The 19,198-nt window shown below is 41.6% G+C and overlaps 1 protein-coding gene across 1 annotated transcript; it reads right to left on the bottom strand.

The window, feature by feature from the left end:
* Positions 1-2,644: 2,644 nt before the first annotated feature.
* On the bottom strand, positions 2,645-10,651 carry anpepb.1 (alanyl (membrane) aminopeptidase b, tandem duplicate 1). Its single transcript, XM_052465641.1, has 20 exons — positions 9,970-10,651; positions 9,722-9,864; positions 9,459-9,607; positions 9,170-9,296; positions 8,789-8,943; positions 8,423-8,536; positions 8,099-8,242; positions 7,858-7,923; positions 7,577-7,646; positions 5,999-6,176; positions 5,714-5,790; positions 5,384-5,517; positions 5,228-5,283; positions 4,969-5,116; positions 4,748-4,839; positions 4,477-4,587; positions 3,927-4,094; positions 3,560-3,700; positions 3,348-3,429; positions 2,645-3,220 (listed from the first exon to the last, which is right to left on the bottom strand). The coding sequence occupies exons 1-20, from the start codon at positions 10,620-10,622 to the stop codon at positions 3,062-3,064; spliced, it is 2,967 nt and encodes a 988-aa protein (XP_052321601.1). The 5' UTR covers positions 10,623-10,651; the 3' UTR covers positions 2,645-3,061.
* Positions 10,652-19,198: the final 8,547 nt, after the last annotated feature.

Genomic DNA, 19,198 nt, shown 5'->3' with positions numbered 1-19,198 from the left:
CTAGTTACCTGGACAAAATTGTAACCAGCAACGCAACCTTTGGATTACTAAAACTCATGTAATCTAATTACATTCAGTTACTTTTAGATTACTTTCCTTTTAAGAGGCATGAGAAGATAAAAATGTAGGTTACCAATTGAATGACATCTATTGCAGGATAAATCGATGTCAAAGTTTACATAGCTGGCCATATATGAATGTTAAATTGTACCTGATGGGTTGGTTATGTAGGCTTCTTCTAACCCATAGCTTTCTACTACATTAAATGATATCTTTACATTCATATGTATAATTTTTAAGTCCAAAAATGGATGTAGCAACTACAGATTGCAGTCTATCAAAAGTCTATCAAAAGTGTGTGAGTTTGAGCATGTGTCCATTAGGCCTATGGATGTATGTTTTTATGAGCATGAATTAGATTGAGTAACAAAAGCCCTACATTTATTCCAAAGGCTGGGATCCGCACTATGCAGCTGTTGCAAGAGCTCATTTTTTTGCTGTCCACTGGTTTCAAAACCAATGATTGATAGGCAGCTTAAGTTTCTTGAATTCAACCATTATTGGGTTCAAATACACATTTAGATTTGTGAACAGCCATCCACAACAATCACAATCCAGGCGCAAATAGCTAAATCAGAGAGTAGCAGTATGATTTATATCAATGCTCTATGTACAGTACCATTCAAAAGATTGCACACGCTAATTCATTCAAGGGTTTTTCTTAATTTTTACTATTTTCTACATTGTAGAATAATAGTGAAGATACGAAATTATGAAATTACACATGGAATTATGTAGTAACCAAAAAAGTGTTAACCAATTTAAAATATATTTTATATTTGAGATTCTTCAAAGTAGCCCTTTGCCTTGATCACAGCTTTGCACACTCTTGGCATTCTCTCAACCAGCATCATGAGGTATTCACCTGGAATGCATTTAAATTAACAGGTGTGCCTTGTTAATTTGTGGAATTTCTTTCCTTCTTAATACATTTGAGCCAATCAGTTGTGTTGTGACAAGGTAGGGGTGGTATACAGAAGATAGCCCTATTTGGTAAAAGACCAAGTCCATATTATGGCAAGAACAGATCAAATAAGCAAAGAAAAACAACAGTCCATCATTACTTTAAGACATGAAGGTCAGTCAATCCGGAAAATTTGAAGAACTTTGAAAGTTTCTTCAATTGCAGTCGGAAAAACCATCAAACGCTATGATGAAACTGACTCTCATGAGGACTGCCACAGGAATGGATGACCCAGAGTTACCTCTGCTGCACAGGATACGTTCATTAGAGTAACCAGAAACCACTACTAAAAGGACACCAATAAGAAAAAGAGACTTGGTGGAAATTAGTCCAAATGTGAGATTTTTGGTTATTTGGTGGCTACTTTGAATAATCTCAGATATAAAATATTTTTGAAATTGGTTAACACTTTTTTGGTTACCACATGATTCCATATGTGTCATTTCATATTTTTGATGTCTTCACTATTATTCTACAATGTAAAATAAAGAGAAACCCTTGAATGAGTAGGTGTGTCCAAACTTTTAACTGGTAATGTAGATATCAATAGTAAGTGATATCTGTATCGCCGTAGACTACACCACTGCTGTCATCATTACCTCCAAGCGCTTATTCAAGTTGGTTAATCTTTGGATGCCGACAGCAGTCGCACCATTGGAAGAAATGTTTGGACTGTAGCCTAAAAAGCATATTCATGCTCTTTTTCCGTGATCCATCAAACACATTTGGTGTGTCATCATAGTGGTCTCTGATTTGTGGTCAGATTCGCTCAGTTGGAACAAACTAAAACTTGCTCCTTTTTTCAATGATGATTTGAATGTCATTGAGAAAACAGAGAAGTGTCAAAGATTTTTTTCCACAAACATCCTTTCTGAATTTAAAAGTAATCCTCGACGTAATCATCTAGTTTTTCAAAAGTATCTATAATCTGATTACAATATTTTCTGTTGGAAACGTAACAGATTGCAGTTACTGTTTTTTGTAATCCCTTACATGTTACTCCCCAACCCTGGGTATGACAGACATATTGTCACGGATCCCTCGGGAACTGTGTCATTACGCACACCTGGTCCCAATTTCCCTGATTGTATAAATGTTCCCTTTGGTTCACCATTGGGCTGTTGATTAGTGTTCCAATGTCCGTTGGTTGTGTGAGTACCTGGGCCTTGTTGTTTTGACTTTCATGCTGCTTGTATTGTGCAGATGATTACGGGTCTTGTCCCGCACGCCGTAATTTGGAACATTTAAAAAAATAACACACAAAAAAAATATTACGCATTCCTGCGCCGGTCTCTCGATCCTTCATACCAGCGTGACACATACAATAGTTTTGTAGGAAAAGTGCAAAATACTTCTAGGCCCATTGAATTTGACTTTTTTTTTACACTTTCTGTTACTATTTCTGTAATTACAGTGTAACAAGTATTGTAAACACTCTACTTAGGTTAGAGCTAAGGTTAGGGTTTAGAGTTTTTGCTGTGAGTACAGTGTTGTAATGAGTAATTACAATACGTGTTACACTGTACTTAGATGCACTTGACACCATATCTACTGTAATCAAATGTTTGTCCAGTGACTATTTCAGAATGTCCTCTGATTATCATAGAATGATGTATTACCTTGTTATAAGGAGAACCGTTTATTTCCAGTAATGTAAAAGCCCAAAAGAAGCAAAATTACATAAAAGATGCAGTGTAAAACAAGTGTATTATTTCCACAACAATAAACCAGTGTTTTATAACAAATCAGCATTGTAGATAGTTACTGTCTTCAAATATCTACAAATACTGACTTAAGCAAAATATACTATGATAAAAAATAAACTTCCCCAAAAAGGTATTCAGGATGCAAGCATGTATCAAAATGTCTTTAGTCTTTGTTAGAAAAAGCACATTTCAATTCATACATAGTATTTCTGATTAAACGGCAGGATAGCTGTAGAATCAAAATGGTCCTTTAACCGTTAAAGAGACATAAAACTCTCGTAAAAACCGGGAACATAGCTTTTGGATAGGTGTTTGTTTCTCCATGTGACCCTTATTCTTTAGGAACCTCTGTTGTAAACCATGTGTGCACTGAGTCCTTGTTCTCCGCCACCCATTTGATGTTAGCTGTTGTCCTCTCAATGGACTGTGAAACTGCCAAGGTACCTGAGCCAAAGCCAACCTCAGAGTTGTCCGCCTGGAATTGCTTAAGCTGTGACAGCGAAGAGAAACATGAACTTATATTGTGAAGAAACCTCAATATTCAGGGTCCACATAGTATTCCAATACAAACATGTTGAGCAGTACGTGCTGAAAAATCCCCTAAACTTTTATTTTACCTGTTTGAGCTCAAATTCTGTTGAGAACCTCTTGGTCACACCATTGATGAGATTGGAGAAGGAGAAAGATCCACCACCGTACCTATGACAGAATAAGAAGTAAGGCTAAAGAACAGCATCTCGTGAAGAGTTAGATCATATATCAGTGTGACAAATAATTACTTTGTAAATGAAACAATCAAAACAATATGTGTTTAAAAGCTCAAACTCACTGAGTAAAGATGTAATTCCATCGGTCTCTCATAAAGTCCCAGGCCAGAGACTGGCCCACCACGTTACTTGCAATGTAAACAATGGTAGAGGTAGCATCCTGCTTGCGAATTTGGTTTGCGTCCAGGGTGTATTCCAGGTACCTAAATGTGGCATGGAGGTACAAAGACAATATGAGGCATTGAAGCACCTCATATTCATGTCAGACACACAAGGCTCTTTCAAGCTTTGTTTTAATAGGTCTCCTTTTGATGCCAGGCAGAGAATCAATGCTTTGCTGCTCTGACACTTACAAGAGGGCAAACAACAGATTGCAATTTCAGGTTAACATTACTATATTTAGTCTGGCCTGGATAAACTTGAACTCACTTGTTGAGTAGCCAGGGCTGCTTGGTACAGGCCAGGGCAGATCGAAGCTTGTCTGCCTCAATAGCGATGGTGGCAGCCTTGAACTGATCCCAACCAAATTCCCACTCCGCAGCCCCCCCTGCAGCAATAGCACTGCAGTACACTGTCGTCCTCAAGTTGGGGTGTATCCTGATAGGATATAAAATATATAAATATTTCAGCATCTATCATTCTGTGTGGTACTCAACATTTTGATATTTACTGTTACAGGTGTAGGATCTTACTTTGTAATGAAGAAAAAACAAATTATAATTAAAACATTTAATAATTTACACTTAAAACACTAAATGCTTCTGACATTTGTAATTTCCATTTTGACATTTCAGGTGTCATTTTCCCTTAGGAAAAATGTATCAACCCCTACAAAAATTGTAATATACATAATAATTTACATTTCCTTTTGCTGCAGGATTATTTTCCTACTGTAGAAAACTGGCTCAGATTAAGATCCTACATCTGTAAGGGTATTCAGAAATGAATCTGAATTGCATTCAAATCCTACTGAACTCACGGATTGTTTGCAGAGTCTTTCATCCACTGACTGTACCAGCCTTTAGTCAGAGTCTGGCACTCTTCCATACCAGTGCTGCAGGCCACCCTGATGGCATTCACCTGGTTGTACCTGAGGGTGGAAAAATACAAGTAAAGGGAGAGTAGAGTAAGGGGATTGTCTTGGCCTTCAAATAGTGATATTGTGAAAAGGATACTTTTGTTTGGACATGGCTGGGTAAAAGCAAAAATTATATTATAATCAAGAAATGTAAGGCTATTGATCTACTCACTGGTCCATATGTCCAGTGGGTACTTCTGTCCAGTTTCCAGTGATATTCCCAAAGTGCTTAAAAAGTGGTTCTATTTGATATTTTAGGTAAGTCTAAAAGATCAAAACAAACATGAGAAAAAGTATCATTTCCAATACTATTTTGTTTAGTATACAGCCCATAATATTATTTGTAACATGCTTTTTATTTTTTAGCATTGCTTTTCTAGATAATAAACCAACCTGCATATCCCCATAGATTTCACTCCGATCAAACATGAGGTAGAAAAAGTCCAAGTTGTCAAGAGCTGACTCCCACGGCATATATTCCCTTTCACTTCTGAGATACTTCGTTGTTCGCAACGCTAATGTTGTGTTGATATATTTTGCCCTTGACAGAGAAAATATACAAATGAATTGAGAATCCTTCTAGGCCTACTATTATGAACCAAATGCCAAGTATTACTATTTAAATCACGCATAGAGTCAACTATGTACTCACCTTGCAAGGTTAAAAGCATCATCCACCAATTGAGCTCTGTTGATAACTGGAATAGACTATGCAAAAACATTACCATCAACATTAGCATTTCTGTTTCTGTATTTTGTGTAATTTGACGTTTATTTGGAGAATCGGTTGTTTTCATCCATGTCTGACCTCGTGATGGCTGCTCAGTACACCGAGGAGACGTTCCCAGTTGTTGTTATCATAGTTAACTCTATAGTATCCAGAGACGTTAAGGTTGGCCAGTATCCAGTTGTTCCCAGTGACTATCATTTCAGGCTTATTAGCTTAATATTTAGGGACAAAAGCAACATGTCAGTTTCCAAATCATCATATATCTAAATAATGCTCTTTGATAAGATTCTCTTGGCTGTACTTTAATCCCTAGCTTTTGCTCATCTCCATCTGTGAACTGTTAATTACGTTAAATATACCACAATACATTTGACAGGTTCCCACATCGTCAGTGGTTGTAATGCATACCAGTTCTGTCCTCTAGCCATGTCTGTTGCTGTACAACTCCTGTGTTCATCCACCTGATTGGTACTATCCACTCATAACTGGGGAAAGACATTATCATTAAGTTATTGCGCGCTATACAGTTTTTTAAATTAGTATTAAGGTTGTTATGAATGATACTGAGACACTCATAAAGGTGTCATGACTGGTTCAGAAAGGTTTTATGTATACCCTCCTATAGTAAAGTGTTAGCATTTGTTTAATCCTCAACTTAGTTTGCAATTATTTGTCATTTACATTCCGACTTACTTGAAGTCAGATGGTGGTACACTCCCTGCAGTGGAAGGGTCCAGAAGGAAGTGCTGCTGGTTGATCAGTCCAGTGGTTGTGTTTATGGTGACCACTGGGAAGCCCATCTGAAGGACCCAGCGGTTCATGATGCTGTGCACAGTTTGGCCTGTGGGAAGTGACGTGCCAGTGGAATTTACTGCCTAGAGACGGGAAGGGAAGAAACGTTAAGGTTAAAACAAATATATACAGTACCAGTCAAAAGTGTGGACACACCAACTCAATCCAAGGTTTTTCTTTATTGTTACTATGTTCTATATTGTAGAATAATAGTGAAGACATCGAAATAACACATGGAATCATGTGTTATTTCAAAAAAGTGAACACCAAAAAAGTGTTAACCAATTTAAAATATAATATTTTTGAGATTCAAAGTAGCCACTCTTTGTCTTGATGACAGCTTTGTACAAACTTTGCATTCTTTCAACCAGCTTCATGAGGTAGTCACCTGGAATGAATTTCAATTAACAAGTGTGCCTTGTTAAAAGTTAATTTGTGGAATTTCTTTCCTTAATGCATTTGAGCCAATCAGTTGTGTTGTGACAAGGTAGGGGTGGTATACAGAAGATGACCCTATTTGGTAAAAGACGACAGTCCATCATTACTTTAAGACATGAAGGTCAGTCAATCCGGAAAATTTCAAGAACTTAAAGTTTCTTTAAGTGCAGTCGCAAAAACCATCAAGGACTATGATGAAACTGACTTATGATGTTCGCCACAGGAAAGGAAGGCCCAGAGTTACCTCTGCTGCAGAGGATAAGTTCATTAGAGTTAATTGCACCTCCCAGATTGCAGCCCAAATAAATGCTTCACAGAGTTCAAGTAACAGACGCATCTCAACATCAACTGTTCAGAGGAGACTGTGTGAATCAAGCCTTCATGGTCGAATTGCTGCAAAGAAACCACTACTAAACCAAATAGAAGATATTTGCTTGGGCCAAGAAACACGAGCAATGGACATTAGACCAGTGTGATGGTGTGGGGGTGCATTACTGGTGACACTGTCAGTGATTTATTTAGAATTCATGGCGCACTTAACCAGCATGGCTACCACAGCATTCTGCAGCGATACACCATCCCATCTGGTTTGCGCTCAGTTTGACTATCATTTGTTTTTCAACAGGACGATGACCCAACACACCTCCAGGCTGTGTAAGGGCTATTTGACCAAGAAGGAGAGTGATGGAGTGCTGCATCAGATGACCTGGAATGATCAGATGATCATTCCAGGTGAAGCTTGTTGAGAGAATGCCAAGAGTGTGCCAAGCTGTCATCAAGGCGAAGGGTGGCTACTTTGAAGAATTTAAAATATACTTTTGATTTGTTTAACACTTTTTGTTTTACTACATGATTCCATATGTGTTATTTCATATTTTTGATGTCTTCACTATTATTCTACAATGTAGAAAATAGTAAAAATAAAGAAAAACCCTTGAATGAGTAGGTGTGTCCAAACTTTTGACTGGTACTGTGTGTGTGTGGTATGTATGTGTGTATATATACTGTTTCAGCGTTTGATTATGTAATAATAGAGAGAACTTCCCATTTGGAGGTGATCCCAGAGGTCAGTATACACTGTGTTACCATAGGCGAACTTGTTCAAGTATGTCTGGGAGAATAGGGGAAAGAATATACAGAAAGGTTATTCAGCAACACAATAAACATACATAATTGCTTTGGACTTATAGATGCATTTTACTATATCTACCCTGTACTTACTCTTCTCTTATGACAGCCAGAGACAACCATTTTTGTTCTACCACCTGCAGTACAGTGTTACTCAGGATTATATTAATAATATGATAATATACTGTACATACACTGAGTCCTGTGGAGAAGACCTCTTCAGACAGGAAATCCGAGAGCATTCTCAACACTGATGCTCCCTGTGGACGCCACAAAATTCAAATGACGATACATAATATAGCTACAACTAAAACAAATGTATATCAATCAAGGATAGATATTTAATGTCTGCAACACAATTAGTCACATTTTATGATTTTATTTAAGTTGACATGTTATTTGTTCTTCAAAGATCATGGCAGAGAAAACACTTACCTTGCTGTAAGAGATGGCATCAAACAGTTCACTGATTTGCTCAGGCTTCTGGATGTCCTCCTCTCTGGAGGACAGGGGGTGAGATGAGGCAAGAGCATCTACTGCAAACACCCTGTGCACATCACCCAGAACTATCAGGTCTTTCTGTGGAGGGAAAGGACATGATTATACACTGAGTAAATGAGGGGAAACCTCTCCAGTCCACTCCATGTGGACAAGTGATATGCATCGTCTTCATAATTTGTTCAGCCAAGGAAAATAATATCAATGACAGAAAGCTGACCATATGAAGATCTGAGAAGTTGAAATAGTTGAAACACTTACAATGTTCCAGTCAGGCTCTGCTTCATTTGCCCCAAGATATTCTACGTAAGACGCAAAGCCCTCATTTAGCCACAGGTCATTCCACCACCTCAGTGTCACAAGGTTTCCAAACCACTGAACAGAGGAGATTCATGATACTTACAAAACCATTCAAAATAGAACAGGTTGACTTCAATCCAAAGTAATCAGCTAACACAAGACATTAACATAATATACAGTAGGTTATGAATTGCTAAAACATACAGTAACTGCATTTACTCATAAATGTCTCAAGTTAGCCAAAATACATGACCCAGTTAATCGTTTTATGAAAACACAAGGAGGTACAGTATATTGTATGTACAATACTGTATGTAGTTCTCATACCATGTGGGCCAGTTCATGAGCAATAATGGTGGCGATCCTTTCTTTGTTTGAATTGGAGGACATCTTAGGGTCGTACAAGAGGGCTGTTTCTCTGTATGTAATGAGTCCCCAGTTCTCCATTGCTCCAGCATTGAAGTCAGGCAAAGCAATCTGGTCTGGAAGAAAGAATCGGCAAACAAAAAGGATGACAGTTTCTCAGCCATATACGGTACTATAGAGCTACAATAACTCCATGAATAAAGACTTAACAGGTGCCACGCCACATAAGAGTTCATTGACAGCATACGGCTTCCCATAAAGAAGTGTCTGAAACCTATAAAGAAATCTAGCATCTAAAACCTTATAAAGATGTAAGAAATTAAACTTTTATAAAACCCTTACCTGACTTTGGCAGAGGGTAGGTGGAATTGTAATATTTTTCGAAGAATTTCAGGATGGGTCCTGTTTTGTTGAGGGCGTACTCGCCTTGTCCATCAGCGATAGCTTTTTTGCGGGCATAGATCCGGATCTGAAAACAATTTAGCAGCATTGCACTTCATACTGTACATCACAAACACAGCTATATCTACATAGACTTTATGACACTTGAACATTGAGCTTTTTCTTTGAATGTGACAAATGGAAAAGTGGGACTGAACAGTTATTCTAAAGAATAGGTCAAATACATTACCAGAACATTGTCATTTGTGCTGTTAATATAGTCGTAGTCACTGACAATAAATGCCAACAAGTATGTTGACATTTTTTTTGTTTCGTCAAAAGATGTCCTCCAAACACTCACAGGCCCCTCGGGCCCCACCTCATCGACTGCAACAGGAGCTGAGCAAGAATTAGGAAAAGAGAAGAGCGGACAATAAGATGTTTTGATAAGAATCATAATGCAGCATTTCTGAATTATGACCAAAGCCTTCTTTAAACATTCACAGTACTGACCATGCTCCATGCCGTTGGACAGGGCCACTGTCATCGGGGGATGGAGGAGTGTGATGTGGAAGATGGCTTTCATTGCAGGCTCATCAAAACAGGGGAAGGCTTTCCTGGCATCTGTGGGCTGCATTTGAGTTGTCGCAACAACTCTGAGACAAACAGTACAATGGTTCAGAATTGTTTTGTCAAATGTAGGTGTAATCTATCAAGTCAATCTACATCAGCATTACAGTTTAAGCTTCATTACAACTTACTTTTCTTCTCCTTCCTCCGTATATACACTCCTATAAAACCCTCCCAAGTCATCAGCCAGCTCCCCAACAAACACTGTGTCCAGCTGGTAGGATTCTCCAACAGCTAACTTGCCATTCAGTTCCAATACCAGGAACTGAGTTGTTGGCTGTAGCCAGGATTTCTTTATGGTTGGTGCGGGTGTGCTACCGAGAGCAGACAGTTTAGCCAGATGGTCATCATCCCACTTGGTGTAGTTCAGCTTGTTGGAGTGTATGAGGATCAGGTCCGTCTCCTTCACACATTGGAAGACCACATAGGATTTCCCTGTGAAGATGTAGAGGCCTTGTGCGTTGACGGTGAGTCGGGGCCACAGGGTTAGGTTGTAGTGGTCAGGCTTCAGGGTGTCTGGGAGACGGTACTTGTCCCATGGTTCATTTGAGGGTGCAGTTGTGGGTATGACAGGTGTGGTGATCTGTGGCTTGACAGTTGACCCTCCAGGTGTGGTGACCGGTGGCTTGATAGTGGAACCTCCATTAGTCGGACTGACAGCCTCGTTTTTGGCTACCTCTTGAGAATAAACGACTGCCAACGCAATGATGGTGGCCACTGCCCCTGCACCAAACACAATGCCCACCACCCCAACAAACTTACTGATATAGAAGCCTCCCCCCATGTCCAACTGGCGTAAAACTACACAGCAAAAGAGATGATGTGGTGTCTGTGCAGTTTTTTATATAGCGGTACACCAGTGGACTCTCCTCCCACCAGGACTAATGGCTAAACCATTAACAGGACATAGCTCTGGTGGGCAGAGACACACAGTTACTTCTAGGGGTCACAGATCTAGGTTCATTTGTTTTATTTAACCAGGATTGTCCTCTTAGTAACAATTGCCACTGCTTGACAGGAGGTCTTAAAAAATGGCAGAGAAAGAGAATTGAAGGCAAATTTTGAGACGGAACACTATTCATGTAATAGCAACTCCATTTAATACGGTCTAACAAAATATTACACATTGTAAATAAACCACTTAATCCAATTCCTCATACGTAGAAATGCAGTCTTTTAGATGTTGAAAGCACGTTGTTGTGGGTATTAGATTTCTTTAGACATGCTTGGTGGTAGTTTCATTGCACAATCAAGCTACATTACCTCACCAGGTAAAGTCTTTACCACAGCTTCAGTAGAACTACATTTGATTGGTATGAAGCCAGAATACATAATAAAACTGTTAAAGAATAACTTATTTGTTACATGCACAAGTATTATCTTGGATTGTTAGTGATAGAATTATCCTCACGTGGAAGGCCTCCGACAAATGTCATAACAGCTCTTGTTCGTCAAGTTATCACATAATCATTACAGAACGTCATATGCAGTGAGTTGATTAGATGAAGAGCGGAAAGGCTTAACCAAGTCTCAGACCTAGAGGAGACTAGCTACTACTAGTGATGTGTGTGTTTAATTTGTTCAACTTGTTCAACTGTGCAATCAAGGCTCATAAGCACTATACAGGCCTTTGTTTTCTCTTAAGATAGAAGTATTAGAATAAATTAATCACCATGTAATCAAACCAGCTCAAGGACAATCTGTACAACACATCTTTATGATGCATTCTATGGCACCTGATTTCACAATAGTTTCAGATATTAAAGCCAGGTTATTCCAGTTGAGTCCATAAAACCTCACCTTGGGTATCGTTTAATATCTACCTTGGGTGTTACACATCTCAGCATTCATTTGATAAAGGGAATTTCAAAATGCAAAGAGATCAAATTTTCCAAGAAACTACGTTTAGACAGGAATCCCAATTCTGACCAATCAGATCAGCTCTGAAAAAGAGCTGATGTGATCTGATGCCCAGACCAGCTGGCTGCTGTGTATACGGACATATTCAATCAATCCTTATCCCAGTCTGCTGTCCCCACATGCTTCAAGAGGGCCACCATTGTTCCTGTTCCCAAGAAAGCTAAGGTAACTGAGCTAAACGACTACCGCCCCGTAGTACTCACTTCCGTCATCATGAAGTGCTTTGCGAGACTAGTCAAGGACCATATCACATCCACTCTACCTGACACCCTAGACCCACTCCAATTTTCTTACCGCCCCAATAGGTCCACAGACGACGCAATTGCAACCACACTGCACACTGCTCTAACCCATCTGGACAAGAGGAACACCTATGTGAGAATGCTGTTCATCGACTACAGCTCAGCATTTAACACCATAGTACCCTCCAAACTCGTCATCAAGCTCGAGACCCTGGGTCTCGACCCCGCCCTGTGCAACTGGGTACTAGACTTCCTAACGGGCCGCCCCCAGGTGGTGAGAGTAGGTAACAACATCTCCACCCCGCTGATCCTCAACACTGGGGCTCCACAAGGGTGCGTTCTGAGCCCTCTCCTGTACTCCCTGTTCACCCACGACTGTGTGGCCATGCACACCTCCAACTCAATCATCAAGTTTGCGGACGACAGTACAGTGGTAGGCTTGATTACCAACAACGACGAGACGGCCTACAGGAAGGAGGTGAGGTCCCTCGGAGTGTGGTGTCAGGAAAATAACCTCACACTCAATTTCAACAAAACAAAGGAGATGATCGTGGACTTCAGGAAACAGCAGAGGGAGCACATCAACGGGACAGTAGTGGAGAGGGTAGTAAGTTTTAAGTTCCTCGGCGTACACATCACGGACGAACTGAAATAGTCCACCCACACAGACAGCGTTGTGAAGATGGCGCAGCAGCGCCTCTTCAACCTCAGGAGGCTGAAGAAATTTGGCTTGTCACCAAAAGCACTCACAAACTTTTACAGATGCACAATCGAGAGCATCCTGTCGGGCTGTATCACCGCCTGGTACGGCAACTGCTCCGCCCACAACCGTAAGGCTCTCCAGAGGGTAGTGAGGTCTGCAAAACGCATCACCGGAGGCAAACTACCTGCCCTCCAGGACACCTACACCACCCGATGTCACAGGAAGGCCATAAAGATCATTAAGGACAACAACCACCCGAGCCACTGCCTGTTCACCCCGCTATCATCCAGAAGGCACGGGTATCGACCAGTGCCATGTGAGTTTCTGTGTAACTCTGAAGGTACGTTGTGTACCCGTCACAGTTTAATATGAACCCCTTTTAACGCCACCCAACACAGGATTTAATGTTCGAGCACACAACCAACACAGAAGACCAGGACAGGTAAGTATGCTCAAGGTAAGTTTTATTTTAAATTCGTGGGCATAACATGGATCAGACCCCGTTACCCCACCTCCCACAGCAGACTGTATGATTTCCCTGACTTTTTCGACACAGAGCTTCCCCTCGGGTAGGTTACCCTCCCCCTTAATCCCTCAGGTAAGTATCAGGCATGTGAAAGTGACCCTGCAACACACAGAATTATTCTGATACAGCACTGCAACAATATGTTAAAAAGCACTACAAATCTCACTCACACTGAATTATTCTGATATGGCACAGCAACAATAGTTATTCGAAGGGAAGGCAATGCAAACAATAATGTGAAAGGCACTACAATTGCACTCTAGTGCTGCACACAATATGGGACCAACCCTTGGCCGTGCTCTACTCCGCCAACCCCTCTAAAGGACCCTCTACTGCTAATGGACAAAACAGGCAGGGAGAAAGCCAGCAACATATAAAGAGGCTGGGGATAGGTTATTGATGTCTTTTCTTTCTTTTTTTTTACCCCAATTTCATAGTATCCAATTGGTAGTAGTTACAGTCTTGTCTCATTGCTGCAACTCCCTTTCGGACTTAGGAGAGGCGAAGGTCGAGAGCCATGAGTCCTCAGAAACACAACCCAACCAAGCCACACTGCTTCTTGACACAATGCACATCCAACCTGGAAGTGAAGTCAGCCGCACCAATCTGTCGGAGGAAACACCGTACACCAGGCAACCTGGTCAGCGTGCACTGTGCCCTGCCCGCCACAGGAGTCGCTAGTGCGCGACGAGACAAGGATATCCCTGCCGGCCAAACCCTCCCTAACCCGGACGACGCTGGGCCAATTGTGCGCCGCCACATGGGCCTCCCGGTCGCGGCCAGCTGCGACAGAGCCTGGGCTCGAACCCAGAGTCTCTGGTGGCGCAGGAGCCTTGGACCACTGCGCCACCCGGGTTATTGTTTTCTAGGGCCCAGCAAGAACCATATCCCCACAAAAATAAAATACATGTCTTTGTCTGGAGACTTTTATCTCCCTCACCAACTTTAAACATCTACTATCTGAGCAGCTAACCGATCGCTGCAGCTGTACATAGTCCATCGGTAAATAGCCCACCCAATTTACCTACCTCATCCCCATACTGTTTTTATTTATTTACTTTTCTGCTCTTTTGCACACCAGTATCTCTACCTGCACATGACCATTTGATCATTTCACTCCAGTGTTAATCTACTAAATTGTAATTATTTGCCTACCTCCTCATGCCTTTTGCACACAATGTATATAGACTCCTTTTTTCTTTTTCTACTGTGTTATTGACTTGTTTATTGTTTACTCCATGTGTAACTCTGTGTTGTTGTCTGTTCACACTGCTATGCTTTATCTTGGCCAGGTCGCAGTTGTAAATGAGAACTTGTTCTCAACTAGCCTACCTGGTTAAATAAAGGTGAAATAAATAAATAAAAATATCCAGATCTGTACAGTTCCCTGTCCTGGAATGTGCCCTGACTGAGACTCTGCTCGGTGACGTCACCGATAGCCCTTCGGTGCTGAACGGGTGGGAGACAGACGCCAGGGAAACCTGCCGACATTAGTGGCTTTCAGTGGCATGGCAAAATGGCAGAGAGAGAGAGTAGTGTAAGGGGAACACAGGAAGAATCACGTCCCTTACTTGGCGGAGCTAAAGCTACTAGATGTGCATTGTACCAATGCACCTCTCGGTCCTCTGCTCTCGGATCACCACTCGGCTCCGCAGCCCCAGTTCGTCGTCAGCCCGGCCGCCCACTTCTTCACTCAAATTCGTCAGTAAGACTTCTCATCCTGCAGACAATGGTCCAGTGCAATCACAGCAAACACCCAAGATCGGGGCTTTTGAAGGAAATGACAGCCAATCCCCAGCTACCTGTATGATAAGCTAACTCCCTGAAGGTGTGTCTGATCACACCAGTTCCGCCACCCACTTATCCACTGATCTACCAATCCATCTCGTGACATATCTTAGACATTTTTTACATACCAGGGAACAACACTGTACGATAACCATACTCTTATTTTTGAGAGTATTTGGATATATGTTCTTGGTAAAACAAAATATATATATATTTATATATATATAAATAACATCTGGAGGCACTGGCAAGCCATTAAGGCACACGAGACCAAGTTTAAATCCCGAGAAAATGTATGAACACTTGGGGCTTGATTCTATCATATCTGCGCTAACAGACACCTCTATAGCGGTTGTTTCGGAGGTAGAACTGCATTAGAGCAGACAAATCTACAAGTGTCTCCCGACATTATACCTGAAGCGGAAAATGCCATTAGCTGCACATAGCTGCATTAAGAGAAATCCAATGCAGACTGGTTTAAAAGTTGTAACACTGTAATGTGATATGTAATCTACACCTCGATAAGACTGATAGAAATCCACATTATTTTCTTAAATGATTTTCAACCGTATTGTAGTGGTAACCTACATGGTAACACTTCCTTGTAAGTGGTCCTTATTACATGTGTAATTACACTGTAACAAGAATTGTAGTTAACTGTAACAACTCATAGTTACAATGCAATAAGATGTACCTGGTAGTAATTCGGTGTAACAACAAATTCTTGTTACCACGCTTGTTACGAATGGGCAAATTTCCACTAAATTCACCAACATATTGTTTTGTTTCTTCTCAGCTGCATCCAATTCATTAACAACTGTGACAAAGGTTGGGATCCCTTGTGAATCTGCTGGGTGTCTGAGAGATTATAGCCTATGCTCAGTAGGCTCTAAAGACTTACCCATGAATGTGCCCTCTTCAAAATACATCTCCAGTCAACCTTGTTAGCACTTGCCCCCAAAATAAAGTGTACCATCTGGGTTAACATGGTAAAGCTTACAAAAACAGATCTATTTAATACGAGTGTCATCCCAGATGTAGAAGAAGACACTATTGTAAAGCATAGTACATGTAATGTTTGCCTAAGTACAATGTAATTACTAGGTGTTACACAGGATTTAGCTGGTTAAAGTGAAGTGTATCTTCAGGGGTACTTACTTGTTTCAATCTTCGGAAGTGCAATACAAGTGGGTGAATAAATACACTAGTACACCAGAGTACATGTAATATCTGCATAAGTACCATGTAATTACTAGGTGTTACACTTCATTTTAACTAGCAAATCCTTTGTATCTTCAGGGGTACTTAGTTGTAATTATACCAGTGGTAGTAGGTGCATGGCCTTATTTCTATTACAGCATATTGGATGACTGTCATTCATATTCCATTTACCCAGCTCAATGTAACATCGATAGGTTAAGGATACTACTGTATATGATACTCTAAATTTCCCTATACCCATCAGGAAGTTGCTACAACCTAGCCTATGAATGAAAGTTTACAACATACGCTAGGTGGACAGGTAGAGAGAAATTTGAGTAATCAAGGTGACAGACGTTGACACATTCAATGCGCCTTGCGCACTCTTGTCTGCATCTATCTGATCTAGGGTGTCATACCGTTACAAATGAGCTTCTATTGGACAACTTCAGAGATGTTTATCCCTGTTTCGTTCCATTTGCTTTCATTTAATGAACGTTTTTCAACAGAAATCGGTGGAATGAATACACCCCTGATCACACGCAAACATAGTTAACTTTCATAGCAGCCGCATACAGACAGCATGATCCATTTAATCATTGTATAATTTTTTCTCAACAGCAAATATCCCAAGCCAAACCTTCATAGTTTCATCGTGAGAACCATGAGCCTCCTAGGTTTTGTATTGAAGTCAATGTACCCAGAGGAGGACGGAAGCTAGCTGTCCTCCCGGCTACACCATGGTGCTACCTACCCTACAGAGTGCTGTTGAGGCCATCATTGCAAAACAGTGTGTTTTTAATAAATGATTTGGTGACGTAAATATATTTTATATACTTTTATCTAAAAATAATAACTTTTTAATGTTTCTGGAATTCTCTGGGGAGGATTATCCTCCCATTCCTCCCCTGAGGAGCCTCCACTGAATTATAGTGTACCTACAAAGTATGTTTGTCATGTTCTGACCTTAGTTCTTTTGTTATGTCTTTGTTTGAGTATGGTCAGGCCGTGGGTTGGGTGGGTTGTCTATGTTAGTTTTTCTCTGATTTGCTATTTCTGTGTTTGGCCTGGTATGGTTCTCAATCAGAGGCAGCTGTCAATCGTTGTCCATGATTGAGAACCATATTTAGGGAGCCTGTTTTCTATTGTGTTTCGTGGGTGATTGTTTTCTGTTGTGTGTCTGCACCAGCCAGAACTGTTCTCTGTCATTTCTCTTTGGTATTTTTGTTATTTCCGTGTTAATTTTACTAAATATGGACACATACCACACTGCACCTTGGTCCTCACCTTCTTCCACCAACAACGGGTGTTACAATGTTACCCATTCTAACAATCTAATCGTTAGCTTCTGAGAGTGCCATGCAGGTGATAATGAACACACTACTACACCACAGAGGACATGTAATATCTGCATGAGTACAATGTCATTACTAGGTGCTACACAGAATATAGCCATTTCTATATTCCTTAAATGAAAATACCTACAAACAATAGCTGAGCTTCTTCTTCAGTCAGCTTTATTGCTACATGTAAAAATACTTTACATTTCTTATTAAATAAATAAGATTTTTATTGTTCGATTAATAATTTGATGAATTAAACAAAACATAAAAATAACTATTCTAGTGGTGACTCAAGTCTGCAGCCTATAGAATGGTGAGTAACCTAATAGCTCATTTAGAAAAACGAGATTGTCTTTTTCTCGCTTTTTAACATTACAGAAAACATGGAAATCGACAACTCTGTCTCTGTCTTCATCTGTTTAATTCTGGTAAGCATTTTCCCGTCCTAGAGTCTGAGACCTTGTAGAAATATGTGGTAGAGAAGAAGAATGTATGACAATTTAGCATTAGACAGTACATTACCCTATACTAATATGCTTTCTATAGTTTAGGCCTATATTTAGCTAGGCCTAGCAAGCTAACAAGCTAGTTATTGTGTTATCCAGCTAGCTAGCTAGATTTTTATAACTAACTCAAATCTGTTAGGGAATGCCTACTCTGTAAAGTGCGGGTGGGCGATAACTCAGTTGGCCCTTGCACTCCTTGTAAATAATGCCATTTTTTAAAACTTTGACAAAGAGGAAACAAAACGCAGTCCACTTTGTTTGTTACAGATTCTAGTTTGAGAACATAACAATATTGAGATCAAATGTGTAATATTCCACTGTTGTGGTTAATCGTTATTGTGGCGAGCTTATTGTGTTTGGCCTGGTATGGTCCGCCTCTTAGCCCGCCTCCGTGGCCTCTTTAGAGCGGCGACCCTTGCCGCCGACCTCGGACTGGGGACCCTAGCCACGGGTCCCGAATCGATGGGAGACTCCGGCAGCACCGGACGGGTGGGAGACTCCGGCAGCACCGGACGGGCGGGAGACTCCGGCAGCACCGGAGAAAAGGGCGATTCCGGCAGCTCTTGGCTGACGGGCGGCTCCGGCAGCTCTTGGCTGACGGGCGGCTCCGGCAGCTCATGGCTGACGGACGGCTCCGGCAGCTCCTGGCTGACAGGCGGCTCCTGGCTGACGGGCGGCTCCTGGCTGACGGGCGGCTTCGGCAGCTCAGGACAGACGGGAGACTCCGGCAGCTCAGGACAGACGGGAGGCTCCGGCAACTCAGGACAGACGGGAGGCTCCGGCAGCTCAGGACAGACGGGAGGCTCCGGCAGCTCAGGACAGACGGGAGGCTCCGGCAGCTCAGGACAGACGGGGGAGGCTCCGGCAGCTCAGGACAGACGTGAGGCTCCGGCAGCTCAGGACAGACGGGAGGCTCCGGCAGCTCAGGACAGACGGGAGGCTCCGGCAGCTCAGGACAGACGGGAAACTCCGGCAGCTCAGCCTGCCCAACCCTACCTGGCTGAATGCTCCCCGTAGCCAGGCCAGTGCGGCGAGGTGGAATAGCCCGCACTGGGCTGTGCTGGCGAACCGGGGACACCATGCGTAGGGCTGGTGCCATGTACCCCGGCCCGAGGAGACGCGCTTGAGACCA

The sequence above is a fragment of the Oncorhynchus keta genome, chromosome 17, assembly GCF_023373465.1.
Source record: "Oncorhynchus keta strain PuntledgeMale-10-30-2019 chromosome 17, Oket_V2, whole genome shotgun sequence".
Classification (NCBI taxonomy): Eukaryota; Metazoa; Chordata; class Actinopteri; order Salmoniformes; family Salmonidae; genus Oncorhynchus; species Oncorhynchus keta.
Note: the sequence above shows the minus strand (reverse complement) of the source record. Positions and strands in the feature narration are given on the sequence as shown.

Coding starts and splice junctions, on each gene's coding strand:
- anpepb.1 (XM_052465641.1), bottom strand. CDS start 10,622: ATGGGGGGAGGCTTCTATATCAGTAAGTTTGTTGGGGTGGTGGGCATT. Junction 5,791..5,998: donor GTACCACCATCTGACTTCAA/GTAAGTCGGAAT, acceptor GTCTTTCCCCAG/TTATGAGTGGATAGTACCAA. Junction 5,518..5,713: donor ATGGCTAGAGGACAGAACTG/GTATGCATTACA, acceptor CTAAATATTAAG/CTAATAAGCCTGAAATGATA.